This window comes from Haemaphysalis longicornis, unplaced genomic scaffold, assembly GCF_048455015.1.
Source record: "Haemaphysalis longicornis isolate Haplotype H1 unplaced genomic scaffold, Haemaphysalis longicornis Haplotype H1 scaffold_9, whole genome shotgun sequence".
NCBI classification, from domain to species: Eukaryota; Metazoa; Arthropoda; class Arachnida; order Ixodida; family Ixodidae; genus Haemaphysalis; species Haemaphysalis longicornis.
The window spans coordinates 72,935,973-72,955,600 of NW_027526460.1; the positions used below are offsets into that span (position 1 = coordinate 72,935,973).

Consider the following 19,628-nt stretch of genomic DNA (forward strand, 5'->3'; position numbering starts at 1 on the left):
TATTTTTCTTCCGCCTTGTCCATGGTTTTGGAGTCATCATATATACTATTACATTTGCTCTTTTATCTTCAGCACAAGGAGAACCGTTTCCTAGCTTTAATGCAGTCCCCGCAAGTCCGATGCTTGGGTGTTTTAGAGAGTGCTCTTTTTTCGTCTTTGATATAGTAAGCTCACAAAGCCTCTCATAAAATTCAAAGAGAAAGACGCGATCTGCCTATTTGTTCTGATACGTTTCCCAGGACTAATGGTGCTCAACGGACCGCTTTGGAAAGAACAGCGGAGGTTTTCGCTTAGGCTCTTCAAGAATCTGGGCATTGCCACACAAGCCATGGAGAACCACATACACGTGAGTATTAAGATGATGACCTACAAACGCCACCAGAAACTAATTACATGTGGCTTTATGAGTAGCAATAAATCCGTAGTTGTAGAACCGTGTGGACGAAGGGTTAAGGAATTAAAAGGTTATAGGTCTGATGTACCGGGCGGTTGAAGCGACAGGCAATCGCGGGGATAATATTTGACCACTTAACTTTAGAGTATGCAAGTTGCACAGCCCAGCACGTAACGCTGTTGTGTTCAGAAATTTCGGAAGCCGATATAGCAGCTGAGCGCGTGCCTACACGAGGACACCTGTTTTGACAGTGCACGTACTGTCTCGGAAGAACAGAGTACACCACAGTCACAAAATGAGATGCCTCCGCAAAATTCTTTTCCATTTTTGCGCTCTCCATTCCCGCAATAGTATATACCGTAATAAGAGCCCTGGAAGCATCGGTAGGCTATTATCAGTAACTTGTAGCCTTCGCTCTCGCGCTTTTGCGCGAAACAGTCTCGCTCCCTTCTAAGGTACTCGAAGAATTAGGAAACCTTTTCTAAGTCAAGGAGAGTGAAAAAAGTTACATTCGTGTTCAAACTCACTGCATAGCCACTAGGAAATTTTAAATACTAGCAGGGTGCTCTTCTACTCAAAAACTTAAAGCCGTCTCACTCAACGTGAAAGCTGCCGGAAGTGCCGAGCAGTGATTCGCCATAATAGGCTGTGGCGCCGTTATCCGGTCATGAGAACTGCTACCACCCCTCGCGCTCTTCGCTCCCCTGCCTCACTCTTCTCTGGGTGAACTTAACATAAGTTTTCCCAATGCAATTCAATTTTCCCGCCTTTGCAATGCACGCGCGTTCCCTGTCTGGAACAGCACGACCAGAAGTTCTTTTTGGGTTTACTTTCATCTCGTACGGGCTGGAGCCTTGCTGCGCCATTCTGAACATGTCGCTTTTTTTTTTTTACTCCGCAGCCACTTTTTTCGCTCACTGTCGTAAACACCAATCCAACGAGCATTCTTAACTAAATGAACGAGGGGCCTGCCGGTTAAGTAGATATGTTTTGCCTCAAAATACCTGCAGTTGTCTTTGCGCTAACTAACGGGGACATGTATGACCAGCGCCAGCGGTTGCAGGAGTTTCCAATGGTCCTGCTTATATAAACCTATTTCTCATGTATCCTCTTATGTTTTGGCCGGAGGGCTGAATCAAGGAACAAGCGGGTATCTTTTGAAATCCTCAGTTTGGGTGTGTGACGCCACAGGGCCCTTTTTGAGAGTGTTAAGCCGCCTGATTTCCGCGGCTACATAACGTGACAGCGAAAGAGCTGCGACGACGATGACCCTAAAGTGCTCACCACTTAAAAGAGTCTCTTCGGCGTTTCGCGCGTGCCCTTCTTCCTGCGCGTGGGACTGACCTTCCTGGTGGCTTCACCCGCCGTGAGGAGGTCACGCTCCGGAAGTTCGCCTGGGCGTTGTACTGACGCCTGCTGCTCGTGGAACATGGACATCTATTCCTGTGGGGACATATTCAACCTGCCCCTACACTGTAAACGCAAACTAGCCGGAAATGGAGTTTTAATCAAGTAATGTGCCCTGAAAAGTACCTATAGCAAAAAATGTACTCCCTAGGCATGATCTAAAGAAGTGGACGAACCTCCACGGTAGTACCGTTGCCCATCCGGGTAGCAAAAGGGAGGATTTAGAACGACTTAACACCATTTGTGAGATGGCGTTCGGTTCCTTGTATACTACCACGTCCACAATAAACGCCCTATCTGAGGTAATCATCTCAAGCGGGCGGTCGCCATGTTAGTCTTCTGTTGTCTCCGTGCACCAGCACTTCAACCGTGGCCTAATGCTAATTAGAACGAGTAAGCAGGACGCGACGGTTGCACGCAGCTACAAAACCAATACCGTACGTATACCCGTATAGATGCTTCAACCAGCGCGATCACAGGCAGAGAGCGCGGCCGTGTTGTCTCAATCTGTTTATTTTGGCGATAGGTGGTGTCAAACTCTGCTGCTAACGAAGAGGCAGTTCTCGCCGTTGCAAACAATTGCAACGTTCATCTGCTTCGCTTGCTTGCGCATACATAGACGATTTAAATTCCCGTGCCAGCGCGCCAACGCACCCGACTGCAGCGACTCAACTTGCCCTGGCGGCACGACTGGCTGCCCGGATGTATACAACCTCTGTGCCTCTGTGCTATCAACGCAGCGCGGCCGGTGACTCGGCGCGGCCGGAGCTTCAAGCCTCGCCTTGGGCCGTCGTTTTTTCTTATTTGTGAAGGACTAGTAGTGCCATTTGGTGGAAAGATTTTCATGTGCCCCTGTCACACGAGGAACGGCCGCAAACAGCATTTGGATACGGCGACAGGTGTGGACAGCTCGCTGGTAAGTGGTCTTTCATCAGTCGATGCGTTTGTCAAACGTTTCGATAGGGTTAACAGCGAAGTACCCGGGTACCCGTGCCGCTCACCGCTCGTACGCGCACGGGCAAAGAAAAAAGCGCACACTCGTATTATTTTACTTGTTTGTATGTTTTGGGGTATGCGTTCGCATTCTTTTGTAGGTTGGTTTGTAACAGGGCATTCGAGGTAAAATCGTTTGTCGCCCGCGGCGTCGTTTCAAAGCAACGTGACGGTTACTTCGTGCTGGCGAAAATCAGCGCAGTCAGACGGAAGCGGTAAGGAAGGTAGAGAGGTCGGGGAAGAGGGCGCTAATATATAAAAGAAAGCGTAATGCAAGACGAGAAATATAACACAACCCGCCTGCATTTCTCCGAACTTCAGGACAGAGCCGCACACGGGTACGTTGTCACAAACTCGAGCGTACGACGTCTAAAAGTACCGTATATGTTTTGTTTTGTTTTTTTTTTTTCAACGTGACCTGAGCCACTTATCTTCTCATTGCCGCGCATGCAGACCTGATTGTGTCCCTGTGTTTGAGCGCACAGCCATCCTTTTGCGACATAAAAACCAGCAAACGCGAGAAATTGTAGAAGCCAGCCACATCAGAAAAGCTGGTTCCGAATGTGTCAGTCATCCCTCTATCGCCCTGCTTAATCGAGAAGTCGCATATTTAGACGCACATTGAGCGCTATTTCGGTGCTTCTGGGAATGCGTGTTGGGGGTGGGAGGGGGGTCTTAATCCATGTATGATGCGGTTATCTTTGCTGATTTTTCGCCTTTCGTGCGCCTCAAAGTTCGTTTTGTGGTTTTGTTGTTACGGTTTTTTAGTATATTCGGCTGAGTGCGCCGAGAACTGTGACGCATTGGGGGCGCGGCAATTGGGCGCTTGGGCATATAAAGCTTTGAATTGTGCAATAATAAACTAGTTGCGAGTGTGCGCTTGTACCGTCTTCATGTGTTCTTGTCCTCGTTAATTTGCGCGCAGTTTATTTTTCGCAATGCATAATTACCAACTCGCCCAACTCGCAACCCTTTTACAGATCCTATACTCCGTAAAAATGAGTTGCCTGTCCTTTTAGGTGCGGCAAAATCTCGCGCAGCGCATCATTCTGCCAGGGGGCCATATCCTAATGTCAATGCACACACTATGAAAGCAGCTTGCACTTAATGCGTCACATTGTCTGCTGATAAGCATTTTAGATTCGCCCCTCTCATCATCATTCACTTCGTGGAGATGGCGGGATTTTCTTTCATAGCTTGTTGTCACTGCAGTAATTAATAGCAGAATCAGTCCTACAAATCACAGAAACGGTTCGTTTCACGTTACACACTAACTACCTTTGCACCACACGGAGGAGTGATGAGGCATAAGGGTAACTTGTTGTTAAAGGGTCATTGAAGACAACCAGCAAGTTGATTTCAAACGGAAGTCGGACCTCCGCATAGCCTGATTTAGTGCCAAGATGCCTTAAGTGCTGAGAAATCGCTGTTCAACTGCTCATCAAGCGTGACGCAAACAAGACTGCAGTCGCTGTTTGCATCAGGATAAACCGGAAGCAAGTGAAGCAGCGGTGATTAATAGCAGTATACAAGCAACTGAATACAACATTACCACGTACCAAGCAGTTTGGTCAGTTCCGGTCAAATCGCTCATGCTTCCCCAAACTCCCCTGTCATTTGCCGTTCGAGACCACTAAGCAAAATGTTTCTCCATTGGACCTGTGATCAGTATTTACGCTTCACTGAAGAAGAACATTAGCCTTTTGAGGCCTCGCAAGTTTTGGCGTCGAACGATTTTCTCATGCGTAGCTCGCATGCTCCCTTGGAAAGCGGTACTGCCACCCCAAGTATGGACGAGTAGCACCATCCAGCGGCAGCCAAGAAAGAAGTTGTGCGCGTCAGGCCACTTAAGCCCTTCCGGTGAAAACGTGTTTTTGCTAGTTTCAACCTTATTTGTAAGGGGTAAGGTGTAAGAGGGGTATAATAGTGTTCCCTGTAAGCTAATCTATCAACCTAGAGAGACTTGCATTTTAACTTCACTGTCATTTAAAGTTGTGCTCGAGTATATTGTGCGGAAGTAATATCTTTTTTATTGCTGCAAAAGCCAGGATGGTTAATGTACTGGCACTTCGTTTTATGAAGCCTTTGCATTCCTAATTTAAGTACTGAAATTCGCAGGGAACCTGGCATAATAATTTTATTACTGTGCCGAATTATTAAGTTCGTTTAACCATAGTGCCTGTTTTGAATTTTACATGTGGGGCATTTTTTTTTCTTTTTTGCTTTTTCAGGTAGATGCTCCTTTGACTCCCTGCCTGCATTCCGCGAAAGGGGAAATTAGCCTCCGCATCGATGGCCAGAGTGTCTTGACTGCATCATCTTTACTGGGAGGACTGTGTAGTCTGTTTGCATCGTTCTGGGTTTTCAACATTCAATATCCCAAGAAGGCACACAGAGCTCTAACGTTTGTGGAACATGCCTTTTTGGACCTTGCCAGCACCAAACCACGTGTGAAGGATTTAGAACTAATTACCTTTTATCGCATCAATATCCCTCACCAATATTTTATTTGTTTTCAATCCTGTAATCATTGGATAGTAGTTTAAAGAATTTCGTATTATGTTTCTGACGTTTTCTTTTTTTTTACTGAACAGGGGATATTTGATGGGCCCTTCTGTATGCTGATAATACAGCTATCTTTTAGTGAAGCAATAATATTAAACAACTAATATAACTTGAAACAATTATCTAAATAATGTTGGCAACTGGTGCCAAATGAATCAACTCAAAATTATCGGAAAAACACGAATTACATGGCTTTTTCTTCGCACTCTGAAGAAGCTGTCGCGATACCACCCATTCTGTTCTATATCCTTGCAATTAACCCCTCAGACTGGGTCGCTTTTCTTGGCGCATTTGTGTCTTTATCAAAACGCACTGGTATTTTGCGCAGCATATTTCTCGTTCTTTATATTACTCATTTATCCATAGCCATCTCATTGCTGTCTGTCTCCTACATCATTTATCTCTTGTGCCTTTACCATCTACAAAATGCTCGTTACCTTTCAATATCAAATCGTTACACAGCCCTCGCACATTTCACCACCAATTGAAAAAAAATTTTGTTGTTGTAAACCACTGCAACCATTTTTTTCACTTTGTGTACTGAGTACTGATGCGTACTGATAAGTACTCACGCGTTCTCAATCCTCTAGTATTATATAATGATGTCACTTACCATGCCGTTGTGTTTGTGCCTATATGTTTTTCGCGTATTTCCAGTTCTTGTAGTAATATTGTTTCTACGGTTTGTTCAACTAGCACACAGATCGCTCATTTCACCACCAACTGAAATTTTTTTGTTGTTGTAAACCACTGCAACCATTTTTTTTCACTTTGTGTACTGAGTGCTGATGCGTTCTGATAAGTTCTGATAAGTACTGACGCGTTCTTGATCCGCTATTATTATATAATGATTTCACTTACCATGTGGTTGTGTTTGCGCCTATCTTTGTTTTTCGCGTATTTCCAGTTCTTGTAGTAATATTAATTCTACGGTTTGTTCAACTAGCATTCTATTGCTGTCTTCCATTCCTAACTGGCGTGTTTTTAGCAATTTACCATTTTTGCTTTCTTATAGGAGGTCGCCCTAAGTTTTTATTTCGGAGCCTCCTTGTGTACACCATGTACCATGTAAACTCGTATGCGAAAGTTCGTTTGAAATAAACCTGAAACCGAGCAAAACCGTGTGAAATCAGTACTCCCGCAGGGAACTAGAAACTCTCCCTTGTGGCCTTGAAAAAACTCCTTTCGGAAGGCCTACAAAACCGCCCCAACTTTGCAAAACTCCATGCAAAAGAAGTAAATGCTTCCCTTGAACCTCCTCAAAACGCCCCTAAAATAACATAAGTACTTCCCAAGGGAGCCATAATAAGCTCCTATTCAACCACCTAAAAAGTCCATAAACATCACTTAAAAACGCCTTGAGGAAGTAAAGAATCCTCCATTTTGATCTCCTTAAATTCTCCCTAACATTTCTTAACACTCCCTAACTACCTCCTTTCTATCACCTAAAAACACCCTGTTTTGAGGAGGTAAACAAAACCTCCCTGTTCCATGTAGTAAAAAAACTCCTACAAGGAGGATCACTAGAGGACAGGCGAAAAAGAACCTCTAGGGAGTATATGGGTGGAAAAAAAGTTTAGAGTGTACGGCCCTGCTTCCGCTGCGGAAGCGACTTTGAACCATTTTGTGGGGACACGTCCAGGACCCCGGTCAGCCCGAACCCGGCACATGTTAACCACAGGACATCGCCCAGGCCGTCCTCCCGATATTCATTGTTGCACGCGTGGTGGAAGCAGATTTTGGACTTTCTCGCTGAGAACAGCCTATACAGTATTTTGTAGTGCATGAAGCCGCTTGATACCGTCGATTATCTCATTTATCCGTCCATTCCTTTGATGCCCTGTGGCAAAATGGCCCAATAAAAGAACTGCAGATGTGACTTACAGATGTGTAAACCGCAGCACGCCTTTAGCACACGGGAATAATCCGGAGTGCTGAAAAGAGACACTCCGCGGTTCAAGGCCCTCTAAGTACACTTCACTGTTTTCGAGATCACGATTCCTTTTTCGTGTTTTCTTGCCTCACAAATGCAGCGCTCATCAAGTTATGACAGAACAAAAAACACGCATGGTTTGCTCAAGTTTCTTTAATTGGTGCATGGGCATTCTTCGTTTACTGTAGAGTCTTCATCTAGTGTATACGGTTGCTGATCATGAGTGCACAGGCTAACAAATCACAGTGGGGCATGCAAGATTGGAAAAATGTGGTTGATTCCTCTGTGATAGGAATCCGTAAAACGAGAAAGTGAAATATGCAGAGAAATCTGCAGCTGAACATTATTTGCCGGTCGGTGGCTGTCTTGTGGGTGTGCTTGCCCAGCGACGTCCTGCTGGCGGGTTGCTTCGGCAAAGGTGTACTAACGTCATTTCCGTCACGGATATGACGTCAGTGAAATTTTGGTGTATCCCGGCATAAAACACCTTCGAGTTAAAATATAAAACCCGAAAACGAAAAACCCGAAGCATAACGTACTCTTTAGTACTAAAGGTTGCTTCCCCGCAAGAAGACCCAAGTGCTGGGGTGCACCCTTTGCAGGCCGCTTGCTTCGTTGTACTGGCGTCATTTCCGTGACGGATATGACGTCAGTGAAATCTTGGTGTGTCCAGGAATAAAACGCTTTCGTGTTAAAATAACGAAAACAAACTGTCATTTGCGCAAGTGCAGGAGGAGCTGTCGTATCTCCTCCGCGAGGTCGAGGCCCGCAAGGGCGGCCGCCTGGTCCCCACGGATGTGCTGACACCCAGCACGTCCAACGTAATCTCGGCGCTGGTGTTCGGTCGCCGCTTCGAGTACGACGACCCCGAGCGCATCTACCTGGACAAGCTGATCGAGCTCATCCCGGCGCTGTCGGCCCAGGTGTCGGCCATCAACTTCTTCCCCTGGCTGCGGAAGCTGCTCGTCTTCTTCCGCTTCGGAACCTGCGAGCAGCTGAGGGACGCCCTGGAGCGAAGGGAGGACTTCGCCGAGTGAGTGGGCCGCCGCTGCGCTCCTTGGCACTGTTCTAGCTAATTTAAGGGCCAGACGGGATGTATTTTTAAAGCTAAAGCATTCTTGGGGGACTGACGGTGTTCTGTAAAAAAACTAATGTTTTTCCCCATAGACTGGTTGGTAGTTGTAGTAGTATAGCAGTGCTACTTTGGTCGACCGAAAAGCTCGGCTAAGATCTCCGGACACACTGCACGCGCGTGAAACCGCGCTTCTATTTCGCCAAAACGGTTACTTGAAAATCGCGAAGAAGGAACGGTTCTAGACAAGACAACACGCGTATCGTTCATACAGAAAAAGTACAATAGTATACCTTTTTTTTCATAAGCCACGTATCGGTATACCTTTCATATCGTTCGTTGATGCGTTTACTCGGTGCGCAAAAAATGGTCGCATGGGTTCGTTCGTCGTTTGCGATTTGGGTCTCCGAAGGATTGACGGTCGGTTGGACGCACTTAGAGCGAAGATTGGGCGCACTTTTGCCGAAGGTTCTGGCGCCCTTTTCCCGCTCTTTTGATGTCAGGGAACTCTCGCGCCTCTCTAAACTTTCTTTACGAAGGGGTGGTAATTTTTTTTTAGAACTTTGCTAATCACAAGAGCGGTTCTCTGGCCCTGAGGCGTTAGCACATCTTCGCGAAGCTTTAACCTACATAGTGACCGGCAACAATCATGTACAGCGACGGCCGCTTTCCTGATGGAGGCGAAAAGCGAAAACACCCGTGTGTTTCAGATTTCGGCGCATGTTAAAGATCCACAGGTGGTTAAAATCAAGCCGGAGTCCTCAACTAAATTGATGAAATATATAATTACTATTCCGTGAGCGACCCTCAGTGGAATTTTGTCTGGTCTTTTTTTTTTTTTTTTTGCCCTGCATCTAGCTCGAAGATTAATTCCCACCAGAGCACGTACCAAGACGGTCTTGTACGGGACTACATCGACGGCTTCCTCAGCGAAATGAAACAGCAGGGAGAAGGCAACAGGACCTTCACGCGTACGTACACACGTTTCAGCCAAACGAAGGCCATACGCAGTCGTTATGTAAATTGCAACAGTAGCTAGCAGGACATAAAGTACAGAAGCACAAGCCAAATGCACTTATGCTGTTCAATATTTATTCTAAGATTACACCCGTGCTCTCTCCATACATTTGCGGCAGCTTCTGAAAACCGTTTTCAGACTAATTTATTCAACAAAAATGTTGACATAAGCTAGCAAAATTGTCGCACTCTTCGGAAGCTTCAGGTGTCTGCATAGCTGTGCTCGCGGGAAAGCGTCAGAGCCGGGCCCTACTACAAATTTAGAGAGTTATAACACTCACTGATGAAAAAACCTTTAGTCAACGTTTACCTACCCTTGTGTCCCCTTTATAGAACCTCTGATTTATTTTGCGAAATACCTTCAGCCCAATTGTGTATAATTTCACTAACCAATACCAGTTTTGGAACTAAAGTTTCGTACACAGCATATTGCGACAAAACTCCGCGAATAATCGTAACCGAACCTTGAATTAAGCTCCCAAATGCTATCTATATGGGCGAGAATCTAGGAGATGATCAAATCTGTGGTAGACGTCAGGCAAGCAAATTTGGCCGCGTCATTGAGCACATGAGCCGAACGAAGATGATTCGGAAGGTGTTTAGCGAGCCAGCGTATTATTCCTCCTACAAAGACTGTGAACTTCCTCATTTCAGAACGTAGCCACATTGTACGACATATTTGAAGATGGAAATTTTGTTCATTTTAAGTACTCTAACTGCATGAAAGTTCAAACGCCTTAATGGCTGTACACTTGTTCACGATGATACACATTTTAACATTAAAATCTCCGTTTCTTGGTTCCAACTTTCCCATTTTCCGCACCGCTATTTAACTTTAAGCCTAAGGCTAGAGCCTAAGTATTTGTTCATGGACTATAACTTCACTAGTTCTTTGAAACTTGTTAGGTTTCGTTTTAGTCGCTTTCTTAGTTACAAAAAGCTCCGTTTTTGTGCCGCAATCTATTTCCTGTAGCGCGGCAAAGCTGTCCTCAAGCTAAAACATTTATTAAAATGCCGCCGGCAGTCATCCTTGGTAAAGTACACATTTCTTCCCCTTGTTAGCATTCCCTAAATTGTTCGCTATGTTTCTGCCACTCATGCCTCCTCCCAGTCAGGTTGGATACAATTATTACGGAAAATGGCCCCGTATCTCCACCTTTCGTTGCCACTGTCGACTAAAGACGATAGTCGACTGGCGCCCCTGCCAAGTAAATGTCTCCCTTCTCTTTCCCGCTCACCTCTCAAGCTGTTCCTCTCCCGTCTCGTTCCTCCCAACATAACACGCTAGAGGTTTGTTCAAGTCAATTTAAATTTACCGCGTTCCACTGCTCCAGGCCGCGTGCCTCGATACCAGCGCTGCCGTACGGCAGAGACGCGCGTGAAGCAAGGCACCTTACTCCAACGTTTTAATACCACGTTGCCCTACCCCAAGCGCGTTCAAAGCAGAACGTGGAACCTATCTAGTGGAACATTTCGTTACTGTTGCCGTTTGAGTTCTTAAACTCAAACCGCTTCATTTGCTATCGCAAAAACCAAGCATCCATAAATGTTTGATAAAGGAACACTGCAAACATCACTTATGTGTTGATTTCCTGCCCTAAATTTGCGTAATGTCTTGTTCTTGTTCAACAGTGTTGACAAAGATGTTTAAATTTGGCTGTGAGTGTATAAAACTATTACGCAGCTTCTGTGTCAGACAGATAGACAGGCAGAGCAAAATGTCTGCGTTTAAGTAGCCCAAGGAGGACCGTCGTCTTTAAAAAATTCCCCCGCATTTCCCCGAGGGGGAGAATGTGAAAGTGCGAATGCATGGTTGTCGGCCCGCTTGCGGCGCTTGCGCTCGGCCCCCGCAGCCCACCGCCTCGCCGCCTTCTCTTCCATATCTTCCATCGGGTTTGTAGTATCACGTGTACACCACGCAGTTATCAAGCCGCTATAACGCCGCTGAGTCGCCAACGCACGCCGCTGACGACGTAGTTTGAATGCGTTAAAGATATAAGGCGCGTCACTAACACTGATATCAGCGTCGCGTCCGTGGCTTGGTCGGCAGAGCGTCGCGCTGCGGCCGCAAAGTCCTCGGATCGAAACCTGGCGCCGGATGCTGTTTCTTTTTTAAATATAGAGGAGCACTGCGGACGCCGCCGCCGCCGCCGGCGGTGGATGGTTTGGGGTCGCTTATAAAGTGCATTCGCACTTAAAAAGGCTGACATCATGACAACAAACTTCCCGCGGCACTGCGTCTGAACTGCAGGAAACCTGCTCAAAGGCAACGTGGCGTCCTTCTTCGGCGCCGGCAGCGAAACGTCACGGTCGGCCATCGAGTGGCTACTCCTGCACAGCGCCACCCATCCCGAGATGCAGCGCCGCATTCACTCCGAGATCGACGACGTGCTGGGCAGTGGCCGGGGCAGCGCCGTGTCGTGGGGAGACCGGAACCGGATGCCGTTCACGCAGGCCTTCATGTGGGAGGTGATGCGCTGCAAGCCCGTCAACCCCCTGAGCGTCATGCGACAGTGAGGCTCCGATTCGCTCGCTTTATTAACTTGTGGGCACCGGGTTATTAAGTGCAGAGCACTGTAGGGGCTCGCGTTGTCGTCGTAGCTCGCTCGCTGGACCCAAGTAGAGCCACACGGCGTTGCGTCGTAGCGGCTGTCGTCGCGGCGTAACCCAGACGCTTCGAAAGCCAAGCAGTTTATGTAATCATAAGCGTTCGAAACTCGTGAACCACCGACGCTTGTCATACATCTACCCGTTGTTTAGCGCAAAGAAAACTGCAGGTAGATTATAGGCAAAATATACGTCATTAACCGCCAGCGCCCGCGTTCATTTAGTTAGGAACGCTCGTTGGGTTGGTTTTTACGATAGTAAGCGAAAACAATTGGCCGCGTATCTGCTCCTTTCGTTGCGAATGTCGTCAAAAGAAGATAGTCTTTATCGGCTTTTGTGAAGTAAATGCACCCCTTCGCTTTCCCGCTCACCTCTCATGTTGTTCCACTTGCGGGTAGCTCCTCCCAAGGTAAAGACGCCAAAGTTTTGCTTAAATCATTTTAAATTTCCCGCGTTTCACTGCTCCAAACCGGGTGTGTCGATGCGAACGCTGCCGTACGGCGACGACGTGCGTTAATCGAGGCGCCCTACTTCAACGTTTATAGAACCGCGTTTCCCTACTCCACGTGCGTTGCAAGCAGAACGTGGAACCTATCTAGTGGAACCTTGCGTAACTGTTGCCGGTTGATTTCTTAAAATGGCGCCAGAAGCTATAGTGGCGCGGGCGAAAGCCGGCGACGGCGGAGTGAATTCTTTTTCTGCAGTTGATGAAATATTTAATTTCGCAAAAGTGAAGCATGTTTGATTTTTTTATAAAGGAACACTGCAAATATCACTTCTGTATTGATTTGTTGTCTCATATTTGCGTAATGTCTTGTTCTTCTTCAACAATGTTGACAAGTATGAACCTTACACCGAACATAGACGAGTGGATTTAACTGTGTCTATATAAGACTATTGCGCAGGCATTGTTTTGCTTTGACCGGGTGGCTGAATCGAGTCACAGACATACAGACAGACATACAGACATACAGACAAACCAAAATTTATGGGTTTAAGTAGCCCAAGAAAGACTATCGTCTTTAAAAAGCGGCAGTGCAACGCCGGCACGTGCGGGAGGAAAAGCAAGCACACAAAGAACAGAACTCCCGCTGGCGCTGTTCTAGGCATGGGGCGTGCGAGCACTGCGAAGGCGGGAAATGCGAATCGCATTGGGTGGTAGCAGTGAACGGGCAACGGCGCTACAGTCCATTATGGTCAATCACTGCTCTGCACTTCCGACAGCTTTCAAATTGAGTGGAACGGCGTTAATGCTTTCGTTATTTATTCGAAATACCCCGAAAGCCCTCACGCAGAAGGAGGTGGTCCACACATAGGGAGTGGTCCACACAACAATAAAGGATATTCACTGTGATAAAGAAAGCAGGGAAACAAAACAGCGCACGCGCGGTTGTCGCATCTTTGGGTTCTGGTATCTCCGGTCACATAAAACAAATTAAATGTCTGTGTTATGGAAAATAGCTGTCCTCGTAAATTTTGCTCGACTCTTTCCAAGCAGACCGGGGTGTTTGTTCTTTTTTTTTTAAATATTGACCTTCAAATTTCCCTTCGCTGATCATCAGCAGTAACCTCATTGATGAGATATTCAAATAAGCCCAGTCAGTAGCTTACGCCCCAGCTGGAAATCAAGCGTTGATTTCGAGCGAAACTGGAGGCCCCATTACGGCCCAATCAATGCATATTCACTGTTCTTTTGTGATCGGCCTTCAATCATTTAAACTCGCTTTTCTTACGTCATACAGGCAGTGGGTGGAAAGGGTCGGGTGAGTGACCACTTTCACTCTTTTTTCCTTGTTTTCTAGGTTAAGTAATTTGTATAAAATTGGCGCGGTTCCCACTCTGTGGCAATAGTTTGCTCTTTCAACGGACCGAACTTCTATTTCGTTTTGATGGTGTCTTTACAGCGCGAATCGAGAGTTCGTGGCTTCTCGCGGTGTCCGTTAAAATAGGGCGAGACCCTTCACACTCTCTTCAACAATTTTTCCCGAGCAAGCTGTGCACAGTGTACTATGCACAGTACAATGTACAGTGCAGTCCTTCACGCAGAAAGCTGCAACGATAGAGCGCCCTCTGAGATTGTGGGCCGCGAGATTGATAGGAAGCCCCCAACATGCGATACGTTTGGACAAAGGAAACGTAAGCATTAATCTTCATCCACCAGAGAGCCACCCGAAAGATGAACCACTTTACCTACCCGCGTGTTTCCTCCTTTCTTGAGTTTCGTCCTGCGTTGTGTTCCCTAGCACCACGAATTCCTTAGCTGCTTCTGCCCTCAACTTGATTATGACGTCACTTTGCTTTCTATTCATATGTTGAACGAATAATTTTTCGCGGCTTAGCTGTTACAGGTCGAGCCTAGTGTCACTAGATAAGGTTACAGAGTATCGCCACTTTTTTCTCCTATTGTTCCGTGCCGCCGCCGTGATCATTGATCAGTTAGCATCACGTTACATTTGTTCACACTGCGACGGTTCATGGGCACCGCCATCTTGTTGCTTATGCGTATTCTGTCGGTCAACTGTGGTAGTCTCAGCTTGTCCTATCTGCTCTGCGGCTGCGCGCGAGTGGCGTCGTTCCGAACGCGAATCAAAGATAACGCGATTCGCAGCTTTTCAGCTCCAGAAGTGTGTCCCAAGATGCCGTGTTGCTGCGTCTTTGGCAGTGCTTTTTTACAAATGACATCGTCAAAGTAGGGGGTGAGGCCGCAGAAGCGGGAACCTGGCAACACTTATAAACACCAAAATGGCCGCCGTTGCTCACTTGCATGCCTCAGTGACGATACTCTGCATCTTGTGACACAAGTCGAGCCTTTTCTGTCCGCTGCAGGTCGTGGGTCACGTAGGGGTAGGGGAAAGTTCCCAGACCCACCGATAGAGGGCGCAGTAGTCTCGCAGGGTACGGTTCATTTCCCTCCTGTTATAGGAGGGAGAAACAACCACTACCATAAAAACAGCGACAACGACTACGACAACTGAACAATGACGACAACAAAAACAACAGCAGTACCACCAGCAGCAACAACAACAACAAATGAGCCCCCCGTGGCTGACATTTAGCTGCCGATTTCTTTGCGCGAACCGTAGAATCTGCGCGGCAACGGCGCTGCAGTTCTCGGGCGAGCGGCCGTTTGCGGTCGAGCCAAGACAAGAGATCCAACGCTCCCCTGTTTCAGCAAACTTCCCACTGGGTAGAACTGGGCTTAGTTTTCTCACTTTATCTTTAGAAATGTAAGCTGGATCAGCGTGGAAATAAACTCTTGTGTTTCTTGTAGTTCATGTTCTGAACTTACTGAAGCTCGCGTCAAAACCCACTTCCATACCCCGTACAGTTAGAATTCCAGTGCCGCGTTTCAGTACTTACCAGCCTTTCCTCGCCTCTTAAATGCAGCGCCAGCAAGGACGTTCGCGTGGGTAAATACGTCATCCCGAGCGGCAGCATCGTCATTGCCTCCATCTGGTCCATCTTCTACGATGTCTCCTTCTGGAAGGACCCCGAGGTGTTCCGGCCCGAGCGCTTCCTCACGGATGACGGAACGAGGGCGCAGAAACCCGAGCGATTCATCCCCTTCTCCTACGGTAATGCAATACTGACGTGACCTGCACGGGGTACATTCAAGGACTCTCGTGAATAACCTACCGCAATGTATCGCTGTCGCTGAATTTATCACCATGCTACCAGCACCCATCATCCAGCAGAAAAAAATATGGCACATTTGAAGTCACTTGTGCTGAGTACGTGAAATGTTATCTCTTAGCCCATGAAGTGTGACTATTCGGACAACTACCTAACCGTGGTTAGTTTTGTCGCAGCAGGCATCAGTGGCAATTGTAATGCAAATGTTAGGAAAATACCTAAGCACTCATCATGGTGCAGTGGTCGGGAAAGCATTAGTGTTCGTGTCCTTTCGTGTCCTCTTATTATGACCCTTTTTTCCCCTTTGCGTCTTTTTTTTTATTTTCTCTCGGTTGCTCTGGCAGCCCATACCAACTTCGTAACGCCAAGAAAAAGAACGTTGAGAGGGAACGCGGTTTCCAAGTTATTCATTTGCTACTTTTGCAAATACCATGCTCAAATTGATCATGTAGGCCTCATGGCACGTCTGTAACACAAGTTTCTTTGTTAAAGGCTACAATGCGTTCTTTAGGTTCACGTTCAGTCAGCAAAAGTCACCTAGATGTGGTGGTGTTGGTCATGCATGAATGTCTCACATTCTGAAGGCCCCTTCTTCAAATATCAGCCCGACCCAAACGCACCCAGTTTCTTTAAACTCCATTACTGGGTTATCTTTACAGGTGATTCCTCGAAAAATCGAAAAATCTGGCATTGATCCAAGCATTCTTTGGCCGCTTTTTTATTTATTCAGCCATTAGCCATTCTGTGTGCCATATATTTTCCTGGCACAAGAAATTTTCTGTGTCGCCAGTTCAGTCATGCTTGGGCGTCAATGACATAAAGCCGCTGCTGCTAAGCAATTCCGGCAGCATCACAAAGCCATAGCGAAACAGGCGTTTCGTTGTTTCTGTGCTTAGATAAACCTGTAGACATTCTAAGTTTAACTAAGCTAATTTACTGAGGTCTATGCTAAGTCGGAAACTACAAACAATCGTATTTTGTGTATTCCCTCCTTTGAACGCTGCCTTGGACGATCATGTTTTGTGCGCTGCATTCTTTTGTCTTAGCTTGTCAACCATGCTTACACCGTGAATCGTGGGAAGCCTTTTTTGTCCTGTTATTGTTGTTGTTTGTGGTCGTTGCCGGTGTTGTGGAGGTGCTTGTTGCTGTTGTTTCCGCGTGGTACTGCTATTGTTGTTTAGTTGTCGTAGTCGTTGTTGCCGCTGTTCCCAGTCCAAAATCACAACAGGAATACAGCGAAAACCTAACAAGAATTCCTGTCGTACGACAAGCAACTTTGTTGCGACAACAGAAGTCCTGTTGTTACGATAAAGCCATCTGTTGTTTATGACACACATTTTTCTCGTAACTACACAGTCAATTTTCTCAACGACAAACGCTCCTGTAGTCACAACAGAACTGCCATTTACGCTACTCTTCACAATGGGCAATAACATTCAAACCATGTGCAACTACTGATGAAACATCAGGATCACGACAAGACAGGAATTCGGCACGACGGAACATCAAAATCAGGACAGGAATACGACACACGACAGAACATCAGAATCACGACACGACAAGAATACGCGCCGACAGTACGACACGCGAAAATGCTACAAAACTACAGAATTTTAGATGCGACGCATCTCTTTAACTCGCCTTGTCCCTCCGGCGTCCATCCGTAGTCCACATCCCTCCCCCATTCTCCTCGCCACGTCAGCTGCGCGGTAACGCCGCTCTCACCGCAGCGCCATCTGTGTGTTAGCGCCCGCTCTCACCGCAACGCCAACTGTGCTGCAGCGCGCGTTAGCGCTCGGTTAACACATGCGCATTCGCTGCTCTCTCTCATTCCCCTCACCGTTAACGCGCGGTACATATAAACGCGATAACTGCGCCGCTCCGCTCAGTCGTTCCATCGCCGGCGCTCCGCTGACATCCGATGACCACCGATGATTTGAATGGAGACTAACAATTCTGATATCGCGCTGGCTGGCGCGATCATACCCAGCACCAGCCACCCCGTTACCCCCGATGCGTCGCATCACCCCATGGTTCCCCCCGCGGGAAGATGCTTGTAATTTTTTTCTTGTCGTCTTTTTAGACCGGCTTGTTGTTTTTGTGATGGAGGTCGTCGTTATCATTGTTGTTGCTGTTGTTTCCATTATCATGTCATGCGCTATAAGAAGCTACTTATCGTGTTTGCCATCTTGGTGCCCCCAACAGCGACATTTGTTATGCCGTCGATTGCAGGTAAGCGCTCGTGCCCTGGAGAAGTGATCGCCAACATGGAGGTGTTCATCTACTTCACGACCATCCTGCAGCATTTCGTCGTGGAGCCTCCCCCGGATGGACCGGGTCTTAATTTCGACGAAGTGCTCGGGCTCTCGCTTCGCCCTAAGCCACAGGAGATGATATTCCGGCCGCGGGAAGTACGAGCATAAGTGACCAGTAGCCACAAAACATCCTGCAACCTTCCGCATCCCGGTTACGCTTGAACGTACGTTAGTAACCACGCACGCGCTGAGGGAACCTTGCTTCCCGTCAAACATAACTTAACCAACATATAATAACTAGGATCCCTTCTGCTTCTCAAAAGCCCACGGCATCCGCTCACCGGGTCTACACGGAGGGGTGCATGCCTGCCTTGGATTTGGACAAAGCACTAAGGAAGGAAGTGGATTTGCACTACCTAGAGCTTCAGTGAAATATTGTATTCAGTTACTACTTTCCTTTGATATCTGTACTGGAAAAGTATGTGCCTGTATAACTGTATATATTTTTTCTTGTTTATCTGGTATAAGTCTATAGTGCACACCATTTTTTCCAACGTCGCGGTGAATAGAAGTGACGGCGTCACTTCATCAGCTTTTTTATTGCCTTATTCACATTATCTTCTACACGTGATTGCTCTTTTATTTTTTTATTTTACCCAGAAGAGTACCAGTTCTGGGTATGTATGTAAGCAATGTTCCGCTAGATATTGTAAAAACTTGTTCTTTCTCATTTCTGTTTCGTTTAACCATATTTGTCCTAATAGCATTTTTTTACTGAATGTTACAGAAAAGACTGTCTTATTGAAATTGCACTGTAATGATTATACGCAAACCCTCTGGGATGTCACCTGCCATCTACTGACCGCACACCCGTACGGTACGAGAGTTCGTGAAGCTGTCCATAGCAGCCTTTTCTCTCGCCCCGTCATGTCTTGTAAAGAACATAAAATAAACTTCTATTTTATTTTACGTGTACTAGATCGTGCATCAGCATCGCTGCAAATGCTGTTGAATAAAAGAATTAGAAATCACAGACGGTTCGGCTTCGCGAACAACAGAATATCGTGCGGAAGGAGCATACTTTCGGCTTCATGAAGGGAATTCCATATTCCAGAGCGGCCCCGCATGCGGCACCTGGTGTATTTAAGGTGACGGTATTTGCGACACCACGGACCCCAAGCCCCCAAACATAAGCTGGGATCAACCGTGGTTAGGTGTTTACAGGTGAAGGTTGAGAAACTACGAACGGTGGCTGTCGGAGCCAAAGTCAAGATCCGGCCAATGGGCTTCCTGTATGGTTACCAGGCAGGAGCTCCGGGACCCCTCTACTTATCAGGGTAAGGCTAGAGAAAAAAGTACCCAGGTTTCCTGCATTTTGTATAAGCCGCATGGTAAATTCAGAACCCACAAGAAAATGTGATCGGTCCCTGAAAAGAGGCCGCACTGAAGTGTCCTTTACACCACTTTCTTCAACCATCTTTACTATGACAACTACTCTCGTTTTCTTGTGATCGAGTCAGCCTATTCCGCAAGACCTCTAACTTCACAGTCTCTATTCGTGTTTTTAAAGTTTCTTGGAGTATCATAGGTAACTCATGTAGAAAAAGCTGAGAACAGAAGAAATTCTTGTCGAAGAGAACAGTCATGACCAAGCCATGAACATCACGAAACAAACCCGCTTGGTCAGTCTTGATATTAAGGTCCCACACCACCGGAGCTGGAACGGCACCTGGGGTGTGATCTCCGAGACAG

At 46.9% G+C, this 19,628-nt stretch overlaps 1 protein-coding gene across 3 annotated transcripts in view; it reads left to right on the forward strand.

The window, feature by feature from the left end:
* LOC144151460 (cytochrome P450 2J4-like) overlaps positions 1-18,845 on the forward strand; it is a 43,941-nt gene extending 25,096 nt beyond the window's left edge. For all 3 annotated transcript variants that reach the window (XM_077682512.1, XM_077682510.1, XM_077682511.1), the window contains 6 exons: positions 240-346; positions 8,024-8,325; positions 9,223-9,335; positions 11,633-11,894; positions 15,376-15,563; positions 17,854-18,845. In XM_077682512.1, coding sequence (XP_077538638.1) covers positions 240-346; positions 8,024-8,325; positions 9,223-9,335; positions 11,633-11,894; positions 15,376-15,563; positions 17,854-18,044 — 1,163 coding nt within the window. In that variant the 3' untranslated portion in view covers positions 18,045-18,845. The remainder of the gene's footprint in view (positions 1-239; positions 347-8,023; positions 8,326-9,222; positions 9,336-11,632; positions 11,895-15,375; positions 15,564-17,853) is intronic.
* The last annotated feature ends 783 nt before the right edge of the window (positions 18,846-19,628 follow it).